The 21,599-nt window shown below is 49.6% G+C and overlaps 1 protein-coding gene across 1 annotated transcript; it reads right to left on the reverse strand.

Moving 5' to 3' along the window:
* Positions 1 to 227: 227 nt before the first annotated feature.
* LOC113446598 (dual specificity protein phosphatase 10-like) lies at positions 228 to 12,112 on the reverse strand. The gene is made up of 4 exons (XM_087913672.1): positions 11,859 to 12,112; positions 3,918 to 5,116; positions 2,308 to 2,607; positions 228 to 1,012 (listed from the first exon to the last, which is right to left on the reverse strand). Exons 2-4 carry the CDS (start codon positions 5,101 to 5,103, stop codon positions 747 to 749), a joined length of 1,752 nt encoding a protein of 583 aa, XP_087769798.1. The 5' UTR covers positions 5,104 to 5,116; positions 11,859 to 12,112; the 3' UTR covers positions 228 to 746.
* Positions 12,113 to 21,599: the final 9,487 nt, after the last annotated feature.

The following is a 21,599-nucleotide window of genomic DNA, read 5'->3' on the forward strand; positions in this document are numbered from 1 at the left end:
CCTGGCTGCCCCCCCCACACCTTTCCTTAAGCGGGGGAGGGAAGGATGATTGTCCCACTCCTAGTTTTCAATTTGTAGGAAGGGTGTGGTTTTTTTTTTGTTAGCCCAGAAGGAAAGCCAGTGCAGTGTCCAGTTTGGGGAATGCGTTCCACCCTCATCCCCCCACACCCCATTTAAACCCCCCCCTCCCCATCAAACCCTCCTTATAGATGCACAAACACAGACAATTGGCAAATGCACAAGAAATCGGGATATACTGCTGTCCACAGCATAGACAGGAAGTGACCTGGATCTTTTCTTTGAAGAAGAAAAAAAAAGGCAGTGGTAAGGAAATAGCTCCCTCTAATTTACACACACACACACACACACACACACACACCCAATAAATTAACCTGGCACACAACAGCCCCAACCCAGTCACTCCCCCTTCCCTTCCCACCTGGATGCCAAAGGTAAACCAGCTTGGAAAAGCCACGGGTGGGCGGTTGAAACCGCAGCCGCCGCCGCTTAAATTTTGTGCCGCCCAGACCCACAAAAACCAAGCTTACGGCAACCTTGCGCGTTGGGACGCACATCTACGAGGTTCTGGATTTGGCAGTCGCCTTTGCCGCTTTGACCGTCTTGGGGAGTGGGGGGGCTGCAATCCTCCTGCTGCCTCCCTACCCCTTATTGCACGCCCCTCCCGCTTTTGTTTGTCCCTAGCCCTGAGAGTTGACGGAGATCACCCGGTGGCGCTCCATCCCAGTTCACACCTCCGTCTCCACGCCAGCCAGCTTGGGGGTGAGGATGCGGGGCGTGACGCCGGCGTTGAGGTCCGTTTCGAACTGCAAAAGTTGCCCCATGAAGTTCAGGTTGGGCGAGATGACGGGCCGGCGGCCCTTGACGTACTTGTAGGCGTCGCCCATGGTCATCAAGGTGTGCTTCATCAGGTAGGCGATGACGATGGTGGCGGAGCGTGAGACGCCAGCCTGGCAGTGGACAAGGACTCCCTTGCCACTCTGGTGGGCTTCCTCTGGAGTTGGGGAGAGAAACGGCAGCGTTAAGAGGCAGGATGTGCTCAGGGACTCCACACTTGGCCCCTTTAAGAGTTGTGGACTTCAACTCCCAGAATTCCCCAGCCAGCTTTTTTTGGAAATTTATTCTATGACTCTGTTGCTTAGTGACAGACTTTCTAGTCTCAGTTGCAATTGGCAAGTGACCCACCAGGAGGCAGTATGTGACTTGGTTTTGTCTTACATAATCCCACACTGCCTCCTGGTGGTCATTCTAAGTAAGGACATGCACAACAAAGAGCCAGAAATTGCGGAATTGAGGAATTGCGGCCAAAATTTCTGTTGCCAAGGGAGACATTCGTTCGCTGAATTTTGTCCCATTTTACAACCTTCCTTGCCTCAATTATTAAATGAACCACTGCAGTTGTTAAAAGGAACACAGTTGTCACGTGAAATCTGGCTTCCCCGTTGAGTTTGCTCGTCCGAATGGTCGCCAAAGCGGATATACCTACACAACCCCAGGGACGCTGCCACCACCCTAAAGGTGGTTTGGGTGTCAAGCATCCCAGGGTAAATCATGTGATGCTGCAACGGTCGTAAGAGTGGAAAACGGCCATAAAAGACCCCCTTTTTTTTTCCAGCGCCGTTCTAACTTCGAAAGGATTGCCTGTTCTCCCTCTTAACTTTTTTCTTTCCTGTTCCCCAGATGTTAATCCCCCTCCCCCACTGAGATCTGAAATGTTTCCTGCAGAGAATTAGGGGTAGGTATGAGGATTTCCTTCCAGCATTTCCAGAGGTGGGATTCAGCCGGTTCACATCGGTTCTAGAGAACCGGTAGCAGAAATGTTGAGTAGTTCAGAGAACCGGCTAATATCGCCTCTGACTGGCCCCGCCCCCATCTATTCTCCGCCTCCCAAGTCCCAGCTGATTGGCTGGGTCTCCTTTGGTTGCCCTGCACAGGAGAACGGAGCTGGAAAGCAGGTTAGTGGGGTGGGGAGGGAAGGGAAGGGGGATTTTGCAGTATATCCTTCCCCTGCCACGCCCACCAAGCCACACCCACAGAACACCACGCCCACCAAGCCACACCCACAGCTAATGGGATGGGTCTCCTTTGGTTGCTCTGCACAGGAGAACGGACCTGGAAAGCAGGTTAGTGGGGCGGGGAGGGAAGGGGGATTTTGCAGTATCCTTCCCCTGTGACGTCAACCAAGCCAAGCCCCACCAAGCCACGCCCGTGGAACTAGTAAGAATGTGTGAATCCCACCCTATTTCCCACTTATGGGCTCCCCAACCTGGGTCAAGATTCGGCTCGTACCGATGAACTCAAACGCCTCCTCAAAATATTGCCGCAGGTCCTGTCGGTTGTTGTCGGTGGCCGGTAAGCGCTTGTAACGGAGGCGCCCGCTCTCGGCGTGGTAGAGCGGCAGGTGGGTTGTGACGTTGAGAACATGGCCCACGTTGAGGTGGAGTAAAATCTCCAGGTTCTGGGCGTCCCGCTCATTGCCCAGGTAGAGGAAGGGGAGGATGGGGCTCAGTTCGGCGTTCTCCAAGTCGGGGGTCAGCGGAGAGCCCACCTCGTTCGAGATCTCCGGAGCATCCAACCCGATCGGACTGCCTGCGGCCAAAACACGAAACGTGAGGGTGGCATTCCTGCTCGCGGGGCACAACGGAGACGTGGCGTTCAAATGCGTGGCAAAAGGGGAGGGGTGGAGGCACAGGAGATCAAGGTGCTTTCTCCCCCTCTCTACCTTTCCAATCCCGCCAGGTAAGATCCGGGGGAGGGTCTCCAAATGGCCCCCTTTCAGACTTGTGGTCTTCAACTCCCAGAATTCCCTAAGAGCTCATTTCTGGCTCTTTGTTGTGCGTGTTCTTACTTAGACCGACCACCAGGAGGCAGCGTGGGATTATATAAGGACAAAACCGGTCACCTATCCTGCCTCCTAGTGGTTGCTTACCAACTGCAACTGAGAGCCGCAATTCTGTCGTAAAGTTTTTTTTTTAAAAAAAAAATGCTGGCTGGGGAATTCTGGGAGTTGAAGTCCACAAGGGGTCAAGTTTGGCAGATGAAAAGCTTCCCTAGATTGGAAACGGAGGAGCGGGGGGTGGGGGGGAGAAGGATAAAAGATGCTTTGCCCGTTATATCAAGCTACCAGCAGGACAAGCTTCGTCCTGGTTCAATCAAAGCTTCCTCGTCGGGACTGGGAAGCAAGGCATGATGGGAGTTGTAGTTTTAGGGGGAATGACAGGTGCACTTGTCTCCGCCCTCCTCCTTAGCTCCTCCCCTCATTCAGCTGGCTAAAAGTAGGGCATCTCAAAGCATCCCTCCCAGGTTTTATTCTTATTCTTATTTTTTTCAGAATGGGCCTTGGGGATAGCAAGGGGGGTGGGGGTGGGAATGTTTTGCTGAACTACAACTCCCAGCATACCTTGCACGTGGCTCTCCCAGCAGACTCCTGGTTCAAACCACATCTGGAAAGAATTGCCTTGTTTCTCCCTGTTTTAAAGTGTTTAAACACTGCTCCAGGGGTGGCCCCTTAAATGAAAAACAAGGATATATCCCACTCTTCTTCTCCTCCTCCTCCTCCTCCTCTTCTTCTTCTTCTCCTCTTCTTCTTCTTCTTCTTCTTCTTCCTCTCCTTTTCCTTCTTCTTCAGATCTTCTTCAAATCTTCTCCATTGGCAAAAGGGGCTTATTTAGAAGGAGCTTGCTCCCACGCAGAGGGAGATAGGTGCGTTTTTAAGGTAGACTTCTCCTGAACCAAGAGGCTCTAACTTAGCATTCTTGCCTGCTGGGCCTGGTGTTCCCCTCCCTCCTTCCCTCCCTCTCTCTCCGCCCTTCAAGCTTAACGGCCACATCAAATCCTATCTTGAAACAAGGTTTAAACACAAAATGTCTCCCACAGTCCAGGTGTTTTTTTCTCCTTACCTCTCTTCCCAAGTCCTTGCTCATCTTTGTGCACCAAATCCAGGACCAGGTGCAGGTTCTGCGTAGGCGGGGCTGCCTTGGGCAGCTTGGGGGGGCTAGCCGGGGGAGATTCCAGGACCCCCCTGCAGCCAGACCCCTCCTTGGACCACAGGCACTGCCGCGAGGAAGAGTCCCGCCCGTCACAGGTGCCCCTGGATGACAGGAAGTCTAGCACAGCCAGTTTCCCTTGCTGGAACCGTCGCCGTCCCGGCGCGTCGGCAACTCCGAAGCGCATGGCTCCCTGCAGCTGAGCCTTGGTGAACTCCACCAGGTTGCGGCAGTCCAGGATCAAGGGAGAGGATTGCGGCTGGACCCACGGCGTCGTCGTGTTTATCTTCTTGTCCAGCTCGTTGGGCCAGACGTTGTGGCTGGTGTAGTTGTCCCCTTCTTCCTCCTCCTCCTCCTCCTCTTCTCCGTCCCCGCCGTAGCAGCTGGGCGCCGGCGAGGACCCCACCCGGGGGTCGTAGGCCACGATGGGGTCACTGCTGCAGAAGCTGGAGGAGGAGCTGACCGACTTGACCGAGAGGTTGCACGCCAGGCAGGCCAGGGAGCGCAAAGCCACGGGGCCACAGAAGCACCCCAGCTTCTTCACGGCCTGCGGACTGCAGGCCGGGCAGCCCAGGGAGCGCAGGCTGGACCGGCTGGAGAAGCAGCCCAGGGAGCGCAGTCCGGACTTGGCGCCAGCGTCTTCGCAGCGCATCAGCCGCCAGCAGCCCCAGCAGCCGCATTTCAAAGGGTGCATGGTGGTGGCGGGGCTGGAGAGCGTGGAGCTGGGGGTAGCATCCCCCGAAGGGTCGGCGTTCTCCTTGAGGCCCCCCCGCTTCTTGAGTCTGGCCTCAGTCAGCAGCGCCTTCAGCTGCGGCGTCAGCGGGGCTTTCCTCTCGCCCTGCTTAGCGTCCGCCGGCGGCCAGGCTGAGCCACGCTCGGGCCCTCGTCCCTGAGGCTTGAGGTCAAGGGTGTGAGAATGGCCGGGGAGAAGGATGCTGCTCCGGCGGAGGCTTTCGCAGGGGTCCTGGCCCACGGCGGAGGGCGAGAGGGGCTTCTCCCCGCCACTGCCGTGGGTGACGAAGGTGTGAGTGAGGCGTAGGGCTAAAGTCTTGGGCCTCTGCAGCACCCCGATCCGCTCTTCGAGGGGCGAGGGTGGCATTGGGAAAGCTGAGCTGCGGGGAAAAGGAAGAGGCCAAAGGGAGGTTAGTACCGTGGTCTCCCCTCCCCAAATTCCTAGCGTGCAGGGGGAGGCCTCCCAAGGAGTAAGGCTTGAGGGGGGGGACTCCCCCTCCCAGAATTCCCCAGCCAGCAAGCTTGCAAAATTTACTAAACAGCTAAATGGATTCGCCGTGCAGGAGAGGCCACAGGGCGCAATTCAGCCCTCAGCCACCCGGGCAGGTTTGCAAAGCTGGTGTTCTGAAAGCTGGCTGGGGGGTGGCGGGGGATTCTGGGAGTTGAAGTTCATGACCCTTAAAGCATGGCAGCTGGGGAATTCTGGGAGTTCTGGGAGGGAGGGAGGGAGGGAAAAGGGTGGAAGGAAGGAAGGAAGGAAAAATTGGGAGGGAGGGAAGGAAAGGAAGAAGGGAGGGAGGGAGGGAGGAAGGAAGGAAGGAAGGAATGAAAAAGGGTGGAAGGAAGGGAGGAAGGAAAAATTAAGAGGGAGGGGGAGAAGGAAGGAAAAATTAGGAGGAGGAAGGAAGGAAGGAAGGAAGGAAGGAAGGAAGGAAAATTAAGGGGGAGGGAGGGAAAAGGGTGGAAGGAAGCAAGGAAGGAAAAATTAAGAGCGAGGGAAGGAAGGAAAGGGAGGGAGGAAGGAAGGAAGGAAGGGAAAAGGGTGAAAGGAAGGGAGGAAGGAAAAATTAAGAGAGGGAGGGAGGGAAGGAAGGAAAGGAGAGGAGAAGGAAGGAAGGAAAAACTAAGTGAGGGAAGGAAAGAAAGAGAGGAAGGAAGGAAACGAAGGAGAAACTAAGAGGGAAGGAAGGAAAGAAAGAGGAAGGAAGGGAGTAGATGAGGTGTGGATGGAAGGAAGGAAGGAAAAAGGGTGGAAGGAAGGGTGGAAGGAAAAAATAAGAGGGAGGGAGGAAGGAAGGAAAGGAGAGGAGAAGGAAGGAAGGAAAAATTAAGAGGGAGGGAGGGAAGGAAGGAAAGGAGGAAGGAAGAAGGAAGGAAAGAAAAGGAAGGAAAAGTTAAGAGGGAGGGAGGGAAAAGGGTGGAAGGAAGCAAGAAAGGAAAATTAAGAGCGAGGGAAGGAAGGAAAGGAGAGGAAGGAAGGAAGGAAGGAAGGAAGGAAAAGTGGAAGGAAGGGAGGAAGGAAAAATTAAGAGGGGGGGAGAAGGAAGGAAGGAAAAATTAAGAGGGAGGGAGGAAGGAAGGAAAGGAGAGAAGAAGGAAGGAAAAACTAAGGAAAGAAAGGAGAGAGGAAGGAAGGAAAGGAAGGAAGGAGAAACTAAGAGGGAAGGAAGGGAAGAAAGAGAGGAAGGAAGGGAGTAGATGAGGTGTGGATGGAAGGGAGGAAGGAAAAATGAAGAGACGAAGGAAGGGATCAACCCCACCATTAACATCCCTCGTTCAATACCTCCTGCTATTATTTCAAACCCTGAAGACCCCCCCAGCCCCCAGCCCTTCTATTTACTGATGCTTCCCGCCTGGCGGCCACCCTCCGTGCCCCCACCCCCCACAGCCACCCAGTCGTAATCCAATAACATTTCGATGCGTTTAGGCTCACTTCTTTTTACGGCCCAGCGTTTTTTGGCAAGGCTTTTCCTCTGTCAGGTTTCCAGCTTTCTAAAGCCAGATCGTATTCTGGGTCACAGGTGCTCCTAGCCATGCAGCAAACACCCCTGCAACTCCAGGCGGAGGAGCCCATGTTTACAATACAGCCCAGAGAGCCTTATGCCCATTTCAGGGACCTGGAGACTGAGGCCAGGATAGGGAAGAGGTGGTTTTTTTTTACAATTGCTGGGACACGGCTGAATTTTGCATTTATTTATTTTTTTGCAAAATCCTTTTCCAAGCTACTTTGTCTGTTCCTAGCACAAATTTCCAACAAATCCTGAAATCTTCCATCTTGCAGAACTCAAACTAATCGTTTTCTTAAAAAAATAATAAATAAATAACATTTGGGGGATTTGAACACATTTGTCACCCTCGGCCCTTCCCTTCCGGAAGACACCTGCTTCCGTCTCACCCCAACAAAACACACGCCCCAATTCGAATTGCAATCCAGATTTTTATCCAGGGATCTACGGGTGGTCCTCATGCTACGATCACACATTTCTGCCGTTAAGGGAAACATTGGCTAAGTGAGTTTTCGCCCCATTTCTCCCCGAACTTTCTTGCCACCGTTGTTAAGTGAATCATTGCAATTTAGTCACACGGTTATTAAGTGAGACTGGCTTCCCCGTTGACTTTGGCTTGTCAAAAGGTCGCCCAAGGGGATCACGTGACACCCAGGACACTGAAAACCGTCATAAGTACGAGTCAGTGGCCAAGCATGTTAATTTTTATCAGGTGACCAGGGGGAGGCTGCAACGGTCGTAAGTGTGAAAAACGGTAGTAACTTAAGTCCCTTTTTTCAGTGCACTTCAAACGATCACTAAAAACAAACTTATAAACTGAGAATTACCTGTATTTTGCTTATAACTACCTGTTGACTAATCCCAATTCATCAAAGTAATCCCCAACCCTCTCTGGAGCAGTTGCACCCTCAAATCTACCATATAAATTCCTTGGCATGCTGCTTTCTCTTCCTGTCCCACCAACTGGCACGAATGACCAATGCCCAACAAGTCTGCTTTTCACACACACACACGCACACACACACACACACACACACAACCAGCACGACGTAACCTTGGTCCATGAGTAGTTCCACAGGTGTGCAAATCCTCTGCATTTAGGTGAACGTTGCGTTTGCACAAAGCCACGTTCAAGTCCATCGGTCGATCCCATCCCATTCCCCTGCTCAGCCCTGAATCTCTGAGGCCTACCTCGCAGGGGTGTGGAGAGATTGGGGGGAGGAGGGGGGGCTTGAAAAACAGCTCCTACTGCTTCAGGATCTGTTTGCAGCTCCTCCGTGGTGAATCTGTGCAAAGCAAGGCAGGTTCTTTGCATGCACGTTTTGACACACTTCAGTGCCGGCTTGTTGAATAATAATATTGTTTAAAGACAGGCTTTGCTCACACAAAACATATAGACACACACACACACGCACACATGGGCACATGCGGGCATTTTCCCTCTCCAGAGCTTACCTTTTTGACCTGTCCCACAGCCCACTAGGTTCCCTTAAGGCACTTTTCCTTCCTTTCAGCCGGAGAAAGTTGGACAATGTCTCTAAAAATACCGACCTGAGCTCAGAGGCTGGCATGGTGATGAGGACATTGGGGCTTCTTGGGTTTCACCCCGGGATGAGCTCACCGTTTGGCCCAGGAGATGCTGGGCAACTTTCTTGGGGGGGGGGCAGGGGGGGGCGAAGCAGGGCGGGCGAGGAGGAAGAGACAGGCAGCGAAACCAGCCAGGGGTGAAGGAAGAGCTAAAGATTTCGCAGGACTTAAGAAAAAGAAAAATGGGATGGGAATCTGTCTCTTTGCAGGACGAGGTTTCTCAGCCTCAGCAGCTTTAACATGGGTGGGCTTCAACTCCCAGGATCCCCCAGCCAGTATGATTTAAGAGGGGTGGGCTTCAACTCCCAGGATCCCCCAGCCAGCATGATTTAAGAGGGTGGGCTTCAACTCCCAGGATCCCCCAATCTGCATGCTTTAAGCTGGATGGATTTCAACTCCCAGAATCCCCCAATCTGCATGCTTTAAGCTGGATGGATTTCAACTCCCAGAATCCCCCAGCCAGTATGATTTAAGAGGGTGGGCTTCAACTCCCAGAATCCCCAATCTGCATGCTTTAAGAGGGTGGAATTTGACTCCCAGAATCCCCAGCCAGTATGATTTAAGAGGGTGGGCTTCAACTCCCAGAATCCCCCAATCTGCATGCTTTAAGAGGGGTGGAATTTGACTCCCAGAATCCCCAGCCAGCATGCAGCATGCTTTAAGAGGGGTGGACTTCCCCTTTCTCCTTGCCTTAAGAGGGGTGGACTTCAACTCCCAGAATCCCCCAGTCTGCATGCTTTAACAGGTGGAATTTAACTCCCAGAATCCCCTAGCCAGCATGCTTTAAGAGGGGTGGACTTCCCCTTTCTCCTTGCCTTAAGAGGGGTGGACTTCAACTCCCAGAATCCCCCAGTCTGCAAGCTTTCAGATAGGTGTTGTTGGGAGTTGAAGTCCTCCCATCTGTAAAGGTGTCAATTTTGAGGAAAACCGGCTGTATGATCTCCAACTGCCAAGGATGAAAGATCGGTGCGGGCATTTCTCCACCCTGGCTTGGTGGGTGAAAGCCCCACCGGTCTCTCTGGCCACTTCCTAGCCCTTCTGGGTTGGCCAACGATGGGTCTCCAGCCACGGCATCTTCACGGAGTGTGTGCCGTGGAGACAAGCCCTGGTGTCCGCCAATCAGAGCAGAGCCTCTGAAGTTGGCTTGTTAGAAATCAGCGGGCTGATTTGTGCTGCTGTGCCCAGAGGAAGAAGTCGGAACAGCCAATAAAAACATCCTCCGAAGGACGTGGCCCATCTCAATAAGCCAGTTTGCCTCCAACAAACCATGGTGATGCCAAAATGAGGGTCCCCCTGCGATGACATCACACATGCCCACCAAGATTGCAAACTCGATTCGGGTAGTAAGATATGAAAGCATCTTGACTGGGGCATTCTGGGAGTTGAAGTCCACCCCTCTTAAACCCTTCTGGATGGGGGATTCTGGGAGTTGTAGTCCACCCATATTAAAGCCTGCTGGATGGGGGATTCTGGGAGTTGAAGTCCACCCCTATTAAAGCCTGCTGGATGGGGGATTCTGGGAGTTGAAGCCCACCCATATTAAAGCCTGCTGGATGGGGGATTCTGGGGGTTGAAGCCCACCCATCCTAAAGCCTGCTGGATGGGAGATTCTGGGGGTTGAAGCCCACCCATCCTAAAGTGTGCTGGATGGGGGATTCTGGGAGTTGAAGTCCACCCATATTAAAGCCTGCTGGATGGGGGATTCTGGGAGTTGAAGTCCACCCATATTAAAGCCTGCTGGATGGGGCATTCTGGGAGTTGAAATCCACCCCTCTTAAACCTGCCAAGGTTGAGAAATACTGCTATAGATTGAGGACACTACAATCGAATCTAAGATGGGATGCAAAGACACACATCTAACTGTGAGAAAAGACACAACCCAGCAGTGTTTCAACAAACCAGCTTATCAGAAAAACAAAAAGAGTTCCTGCTTTACATAAGCGAAGCCTCACGTTCAACTCCCAGAATCCCTTGGCAGAGCTTTTGAAAATCTCCAATCTAAATCCCCGGAGATTTTGTCGCAAGTCAAGCATCATCAACAATGCGCTACCCATTACGCAGGTGAAAAAACTGAGGCTGGGAGAACCCTCCTTGCCAATGGATAGCTCAACCCAGTCACTTAAAAACAACAACTTAGTTTCAACAGCTTTGACCCAAACTCCCTTTTTTCTGCAAAAGCAGCATGTAAAACTTTAAAAAAAACATAATTGCCTACCCCCACCTTATTCACTCTACAGGTGTGTCCCTTCTAAAACATCATCTACACAACTTCAACACCTCAAGTGTGTCTACATCACCCCCCCCTCTCTTGCGTCATCTAATCTACAAATATTGTGCAACTACCGAATTGTTAAAACAAAACATGAAAAAAATGAAACAGAGAAGCTGATATCAACTTATTTAATTTCTGTCTCGCCTTTGCACCCAGAACCTTGCCCTTTTGAAGGAGGAGGTGGGTTGTTGTCTTTAAACACACTTCCCCCCACACACACAGACACATACACACACACACACATCTAATTAAAAATCCCTGCACCGAATTAAAAATTTAATTAAAAAAATAATAATAACGTGAAGCTCAGCCACCGGGGTTCCTTTGTTTTACCCAATCTCTTTCTTGGTGCCAATCCCCTGCCTGTGGATGGACACACACACACACACACACAGAGACATGCAAACCCCAACACACATACACACAAACACACACAGCAGCAGCCACCTTTGCAACCAACCCTGTGTGGCATCACAGGCTTAAAAATAACCCCTGGTGTCATAAGTCATGAGGCTCCTTGCTTTAAAACTCCAGGCTTCATAGCTAGAATGCAAAACAGAAAACCCACCCCTGCACCCCCAAAAATCCTCTGAGCATCCCTAAGAGCCTTTTGCCCCCCTCCCTCCCTCCTCCGTCTCCCACGCACCCCCGGGGAAGACGACCTGTCACAACAACCAAGACAGCCACCACAATTCACCCACGCAGCTTTCCTCTCTTCGCCCCCTCCCACCTGCACCCCAATCCTGCACCCCCCCCCTCATCTTCCTCTGCCCGGGTACCTTTGTGGCTGCGGGGTGCAGGCCTGGAAGACCCCCTCTGCACCCACCCACCCAAATAGGGCAATGGGACAGCCCCCTTTCTATTCTCTTTCTCCCCACCCACCCCCTTAATGCGAAAACAAAACAAAACCCACCCAGGGGATGCAATTCGCCTTCGGCTCCCCCAACCGGTGGACGCGTGGGGTATAGGGGCGTTTGTTGGGGGGGGCAGTTTCCACCGTTAGAGACCCCCGTTGCTTTTCCTGGCCCCCCCCCCACCCCAGGGTCCAGTTTCTCCCATGCACCGCGCAACACAAATTGCGTTAAGCGCAACGGCGGGGCTTCCTCCCTTCCCGCTCCCAATCTCTCCCCCACCTTTGCAAAAGTGGGAGGGGCAACAAAAAAAAACAAAGCAAGCATCTTCGTGTCCGCCCCCCTTTTTCCCCACGCAGCCCCCTCCCTCTCCTTCCTCCCCCTCCCAGGTGTGTTTTGCACTCACCTGCATCACATCCTCCAGCCGAAAATCATTGAAGGCGAGAGGATCGCTCGATCCCGGATGGGTCCCGGGCTCCGGATCCCTCCTTTTGGCAGGCTGCTTTTGCAAACGCGCGGGGATCGCTCCCTCCCTCCCGTCTGGTTGCGAAGTTGTGTTGTGTTGTGTTGTTGTTGTTTTTTCTTCTCCCCCCTCCCCTTTTCCTCCCCTGCTCGGGGCGGGCGTGAGGCTCCGGCTGGGGAAAGCAGGGCAGGCGCGGATGCGGGGGGGTGAGTTGGAGCCGCTTGCTGGCAGGGTGACCTCATCGTCCGCCAATCAGAAGCCGGCCCGGCTCTCCCGGGGAAGGGTGACGTCACGGGGCGGCACGTGACCCGGCAGGTGGGTCCATTCACTGGGACGCAGGCGGCAAAGGGAGACCCCCCCTTGGCAAACGTGGGGGGGGGATTTTTGCAAGGGGGGTGGGTGGGCTGGGGGTCCCACGCCGTGCATTTTTCCAGGATGCACCCAGAGAAAGGTGGAGTGCAATGCACTCACTATTACAGCCTCTTAATTCTCCCCCCCAATTAATATTATTATTCGGGTTTGTTTGTTTTTAAATTCTAATTATTATATTGTTGCTGTTATTATTGCATTTTGTGCTATTATTATTATTATTATTATTATTATTATTATTATTATTATTATTATTATTATTCGACCCTGTGGGAGCTTCATCCCTGGAAGCTTTCAAGAAGAGACTGGGCTGCCACCTGTCAGAAACGGTGTGGGGGCGGGGGTTGGACTAGATCAGGGGTCTCCAACCTTGGCAACTTGAAGACTTGTGGATTTCAACTCCCAGAATTCCTCAGCCAGCAAAGTTGCCTGAGGAATTCTGGGAGTTGAAGTCCACAAGTCTTCAAGTTACCAAGGTCGGAGACCTCTGGACTAGATGACCTACAAGGTCCCTTCCAGCTCTATTCTGATGGATTCAACCTCGAAATCCTGACAGTGAGAACATCGATCGAACTTGATGGGACAGAAGCTGCCTTCGGAAGTGGTGGGAGCTTCGTCCGTGGAAGCTTTCAAGAAGAGACAACTCAGAAATGGTGTACAGTCTCCTGGTTAGGCGGGGGTTGGACTAGATGACCTACAAGGTCCCTTCCAACTCTTCTATATGTTATTCGTTCTATTCTTTCTATTCTACATTCTATTCTATTTTATTCTTTATATTCTACATTCTATTCTATTCTGTATTCTATTATATTCATTTTTTTTTAGATGGTATCGTATTTTATTAAAAGCCATATAAATTGGGTTGGTAAATCCATCCTGCCTTTTGATCTGTAACTCAAGGCAGTGATGGTCATCGATGCCAGGTAATAATTAACTGATTTAATTTGATATTTCATTTGATATTAATTTCATATTTAATACTGTTAATTTGATAGTTCATTCTGTGGTAAGATAGCAACAGCCCTTAGACTTATATCCCGCTTCACAGTCTTTTACAGCCCGCTCTAATAAGCGGTTTACAGAGTCCGTATATTGTCCTCAATAATCTGGGTCCAAGATGGATGACCAATGCATTTTATGAATAAAGTTGATATTTAGTTCAATATTAATAATAAATCATCAAAGGTAACCATTATAAATGATATAATGGCACAGGGAAAAAAAACAATTTAGGGCCACTTAAGGGGGAATATTTGTGGCTCAGGGTTGAATCAAGGTTATGACCATTTTTCAGACTTATGACCACTGCAGTATCCCTATGGCCACATGATTAAAATTCAGACACTTGGTATCTGACTCATATTTATGACGGAGGCAGTGTCTCGGTATCTTGTGAACAAAGGAACAAATATGGTACTTACTTGCCCTATTTTTTAAGCAACAATTACCGTGTTTCTCCAACAATACGGTCTCCACCAATAGGAAGGCCCAGCGTGATTTCTAGGCATGAGATGAAATTAAGCCCCGCTCCCAAAATTTAGGCCTATTTAAACCATGCGTTTCCCCGCCATTTCTCACATCGTTTGTTAGAACTACACGAGCTGAAGAGAAAGGGGGGGGGAGGTAGCCCAGGCTAGAATACCCCGAGAGCCGATAGAAGCTCCCCGAAGGCAGAGTCCCCAGCCGCTTCGGTGCGTGGCGTGGCATGGCCGCCCGTGTCCCCTCGCCTTTAGGGCAGTCTCTTTCGGGTGATGGAAGCTCCCCAAATGCAGTCACCAGCTACTTCGATCGGCCGGTAGAAGCGGCCTCGGGCAAGTGCGCACACACACACACACTCCCCTCGCCCCGAGGCCGCTTCTGCCGGCCGATCGAAGTGGCTGGTGACTGCATTTGGGGAGCTTCCTTCGCCCCAAAAGACTGCCCTAAAGGCGAGGGGACACGGGTAGTCACTTCACGGCCTGAAGCGGCTGGGGACTCTGCTTTCGGGGAGCTTTCGTCAGCCGATAGAAGCGGCCTCGTGGCGAGGTACGTGTGCATGGGCCGCTCTAGGTGAGGGTGGAAATTAAGTCACCCCTGAAAAGAGGGCCTAGCCGTTTTTTCAGGGGTCAAAAAGAAAATAAGGCCTAGCCTTATTTTGTGAGAAACACGGTAGATATCTTCATATTAATTTGATATTTAATTCAATCTTAATGTGGCATTTCATTCAATATTAATGTGGTATTTATTTCAATATTAATTTGATATTGAATTCAATATTAATGATGATCCCTCAAAGGTAATCCTTGTAAATATCAACTAATAGTGCAAAAGATGAACAGATACAACTTGCCCTATTTTTGCAAAATAGGTTGTAGAGATGGACCCCGATAGTCCTCGACTTATGACTGTAAGAGGAACCAGGATTTCCGTGGCTAAAACGGGTCGGGCTGCTTAGGCGAATCTCACCCGCATTTTTTGCCTGTAACTTCAAACACCCAAAAGGTGTTAAAAACAGGTGCATTTTGACAGCTTGCGGGACAATCGGACTGAAATATTTAGATGCCACCAGAGAGAGAGAGAGAGAGAGAGAGGGAAAAAATGGAGAAATAGGGGAAATGCACAGTTTTACACACACACACACACACACACACACACACACACACTGTGTGATGGTGTTTTCTTTGAAAATCCCCCCACTCATCTCTGTTTCTCTTTTGTCTGGGGCTGGGCTGGGCTGGTGGGGGGGGAATTTCTGCATTCGCTCAACCTCAGACCCAAATTTGCTGTGTGTGACTCAACTCCCAGCCTGCCACAACAGGGGTGAGTCTATACATCGGTCACTGGAATGGTGTGCGCGTGTGTCATCTTGGGCGTGTGTCATGCACTTGTGACACACACAGACACACACACTGCTCTCTGCCCGGCCCTGTATGCTCACCCTTGGCAGCCTGGTGCTGAGAATCTGGGTTAGCCAAAACGGCCCTTTGCCATTTAGCTAGAGATGCTAACGTGAGCCCAACCCTGGAGCAGAGGCCAAATGGCAGGGGGACAAGAAAGGTCCTCAGGTAGACTGCCCCAGCCCTTGGAAGCTACACACACACACACATACACACGCACACACACACGGTAGACCAGCTCTGGTCAGGGCAAAACTTGGCACCGCGTGAACTGGTTTGGTAATCCTTTTTTCTGAAACCCATCGCACTACCGCCGGCCCCTCCCACATCCTGTGACTACAAATTCCATCATTTAATTGCATGTTGCAGGAAGAAGAAGCTGTTTCTCTGGTCTGACCAGTGAATTGGTTTGTCACTCTGGCTTTCGCAGGAAAAAAAAATCCAAGCCCTGTTTTCCTTCCTTCCTTCCTTCCTTCCTTCCTTCCTCCTCCTCCATCTCTCCTTCCTTCCCTCTCTCCCTCCCTCTTCTCTTTTCCTTCTTTCTTTCCATCCTCTCTTTCCCTTCCTTCCTTCCTCCCTCTTTCCTTCCATTTCTTCCTTCCTTTTTCTTCCTTCCTCCATCCTTTTGTCCCTCTTTTTCTTTTCCTTCTTTTTCTCTCCCTTCCTCTATCCCTCTCTCCCTCTTTCCTTCTTCCTCTCTTTCCCTTCCTTCCTTCCTCCCTCTTTCCTTCCATTTCTTCCTTTTTCTTCCTTCCTCCATCCTTTTGTCCCTCTTTTTCTTTTCCTTCTTTTTTCTCTCCCTTCCTCTATCCCCCTCTCCCTCTTTCCTTCTTCCTCTCTTTCCCTTCCTTCCTTCCTCCCTCTCTTTCTTTCCAATTCTTTCTTTTTTCTTTCTTTTCCTTCCTCCATCCCTCTTCTCTTTTCCTCCTTTCCGTCCCTTCCTTTATCCCTCTTCCTTTTTTCCTTCTTCTTCTCTTTCCCTTCCTTCTTCCTTCTCTCCCTCTTCCCTTCCCCTTCTTTCCTTCCTCTCTCTTTCTTTTCCTTCCTTCCCCCAAACTTTTCTGTATTGTTCCAGCCCCTCTTGTTCCCACGGGAACTGGGGAAACCATTGTGGGGTGCAGCATCCTACATCCATCCACCTTGTACCATTCCAACCATGGAAATTGTGGTTTTCTTCTCCCAGGTTTTGGCTTGAACGTGGAGGCACCCATCTGCCGGACATCCGGTCTCCAACACTTGTCATCCCTCCCCTCCTCTCTCTATACCCCCTCTTTTTAAAACAGGTAGCCATCACGGCTGGATTAACCAAAACACAGCAGGCTTAATGTCCCCATTTATCAGCCCCAACCAAAAAGAACGGGACGACTCTTTTTCACCCACGCTGGGACCTCCCCGATATTTTCGGCTCCTGGCCTCAAGTGCCTGGGGTCTGCCAGCTTCCAGCACCATCTACATCCTTGTTCCTGTCCCCTTTCTTCTTTCTCGTGCAGGTACCCGAAGGAAGATGTTTACACCTGCCCGTTTAGGCAGAACCGTTTCTAAAATTGGCCCTGTCTCTGCCTGGAAGCTTCCCAGAAAATTCCTGCGGATGAGTGATCTCACACACACACGCACACACACACACACACACACCTGTGGGATCAATCGATCTCCAGCCAACGTAATCTCGTCCTTTTCACACGCTCCCAATAGCCTCCCCCTCCCCACCTGGGAAGGAGGAGCTGGGTGCCTCCCAGCGGTGCGGGTTTTGTCTTTTAATAATCCCCTTACTGCACAAAAACCTGTCCAGCCACATCCAGGGGTGTTTGTTTACCTTGCGATATGCAAACACCCTTGGGTGCCGAATAGATTTTGGGAGCGGATGCTGAACGCAGAGCTTAAAATGCAAAATCTCCTTCGGATGCCAGCCTTCTCTCGTTTTTTTGGGGTGGGAATTGTGTTTCTTAATCCATTGGAAATCCATTTGGCCATGGTTGGGTTTCCTGGCTCGCTGTCATGCCCCGGTTGGAATCTGATTCCGAGGGGGAGGTCAAACAGCTGACAGGAAGTGCGAGTATGGTTTTGGGGGCTGTGGAGGAAATGGGAAGGGCACAGTCCAGTTGGGCATTCAGAGGAAGAGGCCCACCCTGTCTTCATCCTAGGGCATTGCAGGGAGGAACGGAGAAGGGAGCAACGTGAGTTGTGTGGTTTACGGGGAAGGAAAGGGCCCTGATCCCCTTCTTTGCCTGCAGCTGGGAAGACTATTTAAAAGGGCAAACTGCGCACAGCAAAGTTGCTGGAAGCAAAGCGTGAAATTATTCTGGTTTGTCAAGTCTTATCCAGGGGTGGGATTCGCATTTTTTTACAACCGGTTCCGTGGACATGGCTTAGGTGGTGGGCATGGCTTGGTGGTCATGTGACTGGGTGGACATGGCTTGGTGGTCATGTTATTGGCTGGATGTGGCCAACTCAATATCACTCACATTGAGGCACGCATCTCCTCGCCTGGCCTCTCATGACTGTGGGGATGCTGCAACAGTCATAAGTGTGAAAAATGGTTACAAGTCACTTTTTTCAATGGTCACTCCACATAAGCAAATACCAGCAAAGGAAGGGACAAAAACTCCAGAGACGTCCCTGAGACAGGAAGTCTAGTCCTGCCAAGAATGTAATAAGGGTTAACGGAGAGGCAGTTTCTGTAAGCAACACCAGAATGTTTCCTTCCTGCCTTCCTTACAGGATTAGCCCAGTAATTTCTTCTAACAACCGGTTCTCCCAACTGTTTAGGATGTTAACAACCGGTTCTAGCGAATAGGTGCAAACTGGTAGAATCCCACCTCTGGTCTTATCTGAGTTCTGGCATCCTCCCAACTGTGTGTATTTCATTATCTTTTGACGTCTTCAATCCCTTATCCTGCCCTGTCTCGTTAATTGCTGCAATGTGGTTTGCGCTGGTTTTTATTTATAATTTATATGTACTTTGAGTTCAAACTAAATTTCTTCCCTTTAAAAACTGTTCTTGGGAGAGTATTTTTTTCTCCAGCTGATGATAACTGGACATTGTGGGCCAAGTTGGAGGAATTATAGGGACTTTACCTACTTTTGTGACTTTGTTCCTTTTGTGCCACACCCTGGGTCATCACACTCGCTTTTAAGAATTCCCGGTTGAATTTTACGCTTTTCGCCTTGATCGGGGTTTGTTGTTTGTGGACTGGATAACATGGCTTATTGGTGCTGAATGGTTTCGAAACAGACCCTCATCGTAGAGGCACATTCCACACCATCAAGGATAAATCAAAGTTTTTATTTATATACGGATATATAATGCAGCAAAAAGGAGATCCAGAAATTTAATTACATGGGTGAAGTGTGAGACAGGAGATAAACGCTTCCAACTTTGCGTCTAAGTTACAGGTGGTCCCCAACTTTACAACCACCACGGAGCCTGAAATCTCTGTTGGCTAAGTGAGGAATTTGTTAAGTGAGCTTCATCCCATTTTATGACCTTGCAGTTATTAAATTAGTAATACAGTTGTTAAGGGAATCTGACTTCCTTCATTGACTTGGCTTATCAGAAGGTCGTAAAAGGGAGAACATTGCAACCGTTGTAGATATGAGTCCGTTGCCAAGTGTTTGAATTTTTGATCGCATGGCCATGGGGAGGCTGTGACGGTCGTAAGTGTGAAAAATGCTCCTAACCCTGGTTCAACCCCGAGCTTCAAATATTCTCCTTTTCAAATATTCTCCTGTTCAGCGGCGTTATAACTTCAAATGGTCTCTAAATGAATTGTTGTAAGTCGAGGACTACCTGTATTAATGACGCTTAGTTGAGAAGGTGCGAATATTTCACAGGGCATTGACCTCCGGAAGCAAAGGGAATTAAGAAGTGGAGCCTCCCTAGCCCACAGTAGTCTACCCCGATGGCTTAGGATACCTTATGAAATTCGAGTTGTTGTGTGTTCAGAGCTTTCCGGAGGCCTGAAAGTGACAACCATTGTGGGAACAAGGCAGGCCTAGATAAATACGTTATCCTAATCCAGGGTGTTTTTCACGGTTAAGTCCACAAAAGTGAAACAGATCGACGAAACCTCGATAGGGCTTACTCTGTGGGGCGAATGAGCCCTTTCGGTTCCTCCCCGCAGTTTCAGGAAGGAGGTTGTTCACCCAACCAATTGTGGTTTCACTTTCTCTCCCTGGTAAACCTGGAGGAAAGCTATCTGGATGAAAATAATGGTTAGAATATAGACTTATCAGAGCTGGAAGGGATTTCGGAGGTCTTCTAGTCCAACCCCTTTACTTGAGAAGGAAACCCTGTACCACTTCAGACAAAGGGTTGCCCAATCTCTTCTGTAAAAGCTGCTTTTTAGAAGGGAAGGGAAGGGAAGGGAAGGGAAGGGAAGGGAAGGGAAGGGGAAGGAAGAAAGGAAAGAAAGAAGGAAGAGAAGGAAGGAAGGGAAGAAGGAAGGGAAGGAAGGAAGGATGGAAAGAAGGAAGGAAAGAAGTAAAGGCTGGAAGGGAAGAAGGAAGGGAAGGAAGGATGGAAGGGAAGAAGGAAGGAAGGGGAAGGAAGGGTGGAAAGAAGGAAGGAAAGAAGTAAGGAAGGAAAGAAGAAAGGAAAGAAGGAAGGAAGAAGGAAGGAAGGAAGAAGGAAGAAAAAGGAAGGAAGGAAGAAAGGAAGGAAGGAAGGAAGGAAAGAAAGAAAGAAAGAAAGAAAGAAAGAAAGAAAGAGAAAGAAAGAAGGAAGGAAAGAGGAAAGAAGGAAGGGAAGGAAGGAAGAAAAGAAGGAAGGAACACAAGAGTTGAAAAGGACCCTGGAGATCTTCTAGTCCAACCCCCTTACTCGAGCATGAGACCCTATTTCAGACAAATGGCTGTCCAATCTCTTCTTAAAAACCTTCAATGTCTGAGCACCCACAACTTCTGGTGGTGAGATGTTCCACTGGTTAATTGTCCTCCCTGGCAGGAAATTCCTCCTTTAATTCCCGCTCGCTTCTCTCCTTGATCAGTTTCCATCCGTTGCTCCTCGTCCTGCCTTCTGGGGCCTTGGAGAGTAGCTTGACTCCTCCTTTTTGGGGGGCAGCCCTTGAAATATTGAAAGACAGCTATCACATCCTCCGCCCCTTGGTCCTTCTTTTCTCTAGCCGACCCAGCCGCCGTTCTTCACAAGTTTTAACCTTGCTTGAAAGATTAAACTCCCCCTGTACGAAAGCACAGCTTGTTGCTATGGGTTAACTGGGTGTTGTTTGTTGCTGTTGTTGTTGTCATATTTTCAGGCTCTCAAAAGCACACAACAACATTTATTTTTATTTTTATTTTTGCATTAAGCATCTTCGAGCCAGGCATTTCCATCCAAGTCCTTGAGCACCGGGGTAACAAAGCCAGGGGGGAACGTTGCGTGTGACATGCGCATCTCCCTTGTGGATTCATCCCAGCTGGCCTATCTCGGCACACACATAAAAAGTCCCCCCCCCCATTTCAGCTTCTTTGCCCCCCAAGGCGGGCTGGGGGGGGGGGAAATGAAACCATGATGTCATTTCTGGCCAATGGGAGCCCTTTCCTTTCACCCCAGTTGTAAATCTTCCTTTTTATTTATTTGGACAGATTTCTTCAAGCTTTTGTGTCTCCGTCAGTAAACTCCCAGAGAGAAAAAAGGATGGAATGAACAATTTTTTTAAAAAAAAATCATTTTAGAAAAAAATGAGAGGCGTTTTCGAAATATGGTACATCAAGAATTATTCTTTTATTGTTAGGCCTTCCGTAACCTTGTTAGAGACCGAAGAGATCGTTCTTTCTCTCTCATTTTTTTTTCTTTCTCTCATTCTCTATCACATTCTGTCTCTTTTTGACTTTTTCTCTCATTCTTCCCCTTATTCTCTTTCATTCTCTCTCTTATACTCTCATTCTTTTTCCTCTCTCTCATTCTCTCTCTTATTCTCTCTCATTTCTTATTTCTCTCTCTTTCTCTTATTCTCTCTTTCATATACTCTTATTTTTTTCTCTCTCTCATTCTTTCTCTTCTCTCATTTGTTTTTCCTCATTCGTTTTTCTTTCTCTTCTTCTTGCTCATTCTTCCTTTTTCTCTCCTTATTCTCTCTCTTTGTATTTTAGACTGGGCAGCTTTGTGTATAATTGTTGGTTCAGTTTCCAGCATTCTGTGGTGTTTTTTTTTTTTTTCATTGCTCCTAAGGAATTTTCTTGCCAAATTATGAATTTCACTTTCCTTATGCATCAAGATTGCTATATTTAGACAGAGGGAGTAGAGAGGTCCTTAATTAACTTGATGGAAATTCTGAGCCTGCTCCCTTTCAAAAGAATAAAATGGAAATTATCTCATTTTGCAAACCAGTCTGCTAAAGTGCGTCTCCTACTTTACAAGTCTTGCGTGAAAGACGCCAATGAGAACTAGGAACTTGGATCATTTGATGATGAATAACACCCAGCCTGCTTTGGAAGCCTGAAT

Source organism: Pseudonaja textilis, chromosome 16 (genome assembly GCF_049901715.1).
Source record: "Pseudonaja textilis isolate UNSWEBS1 chromosome 16, rPseTex1.2, whole genome shotgun sequence".
In the NCBI taxonomy this organism is placed as follows: domain Eukaryota; kingdom Metazoa; phylum Chordata; class Lepidosauria; order Squamata; family Elapidae; genus Pseudonaja; species Pseudonaja textilis.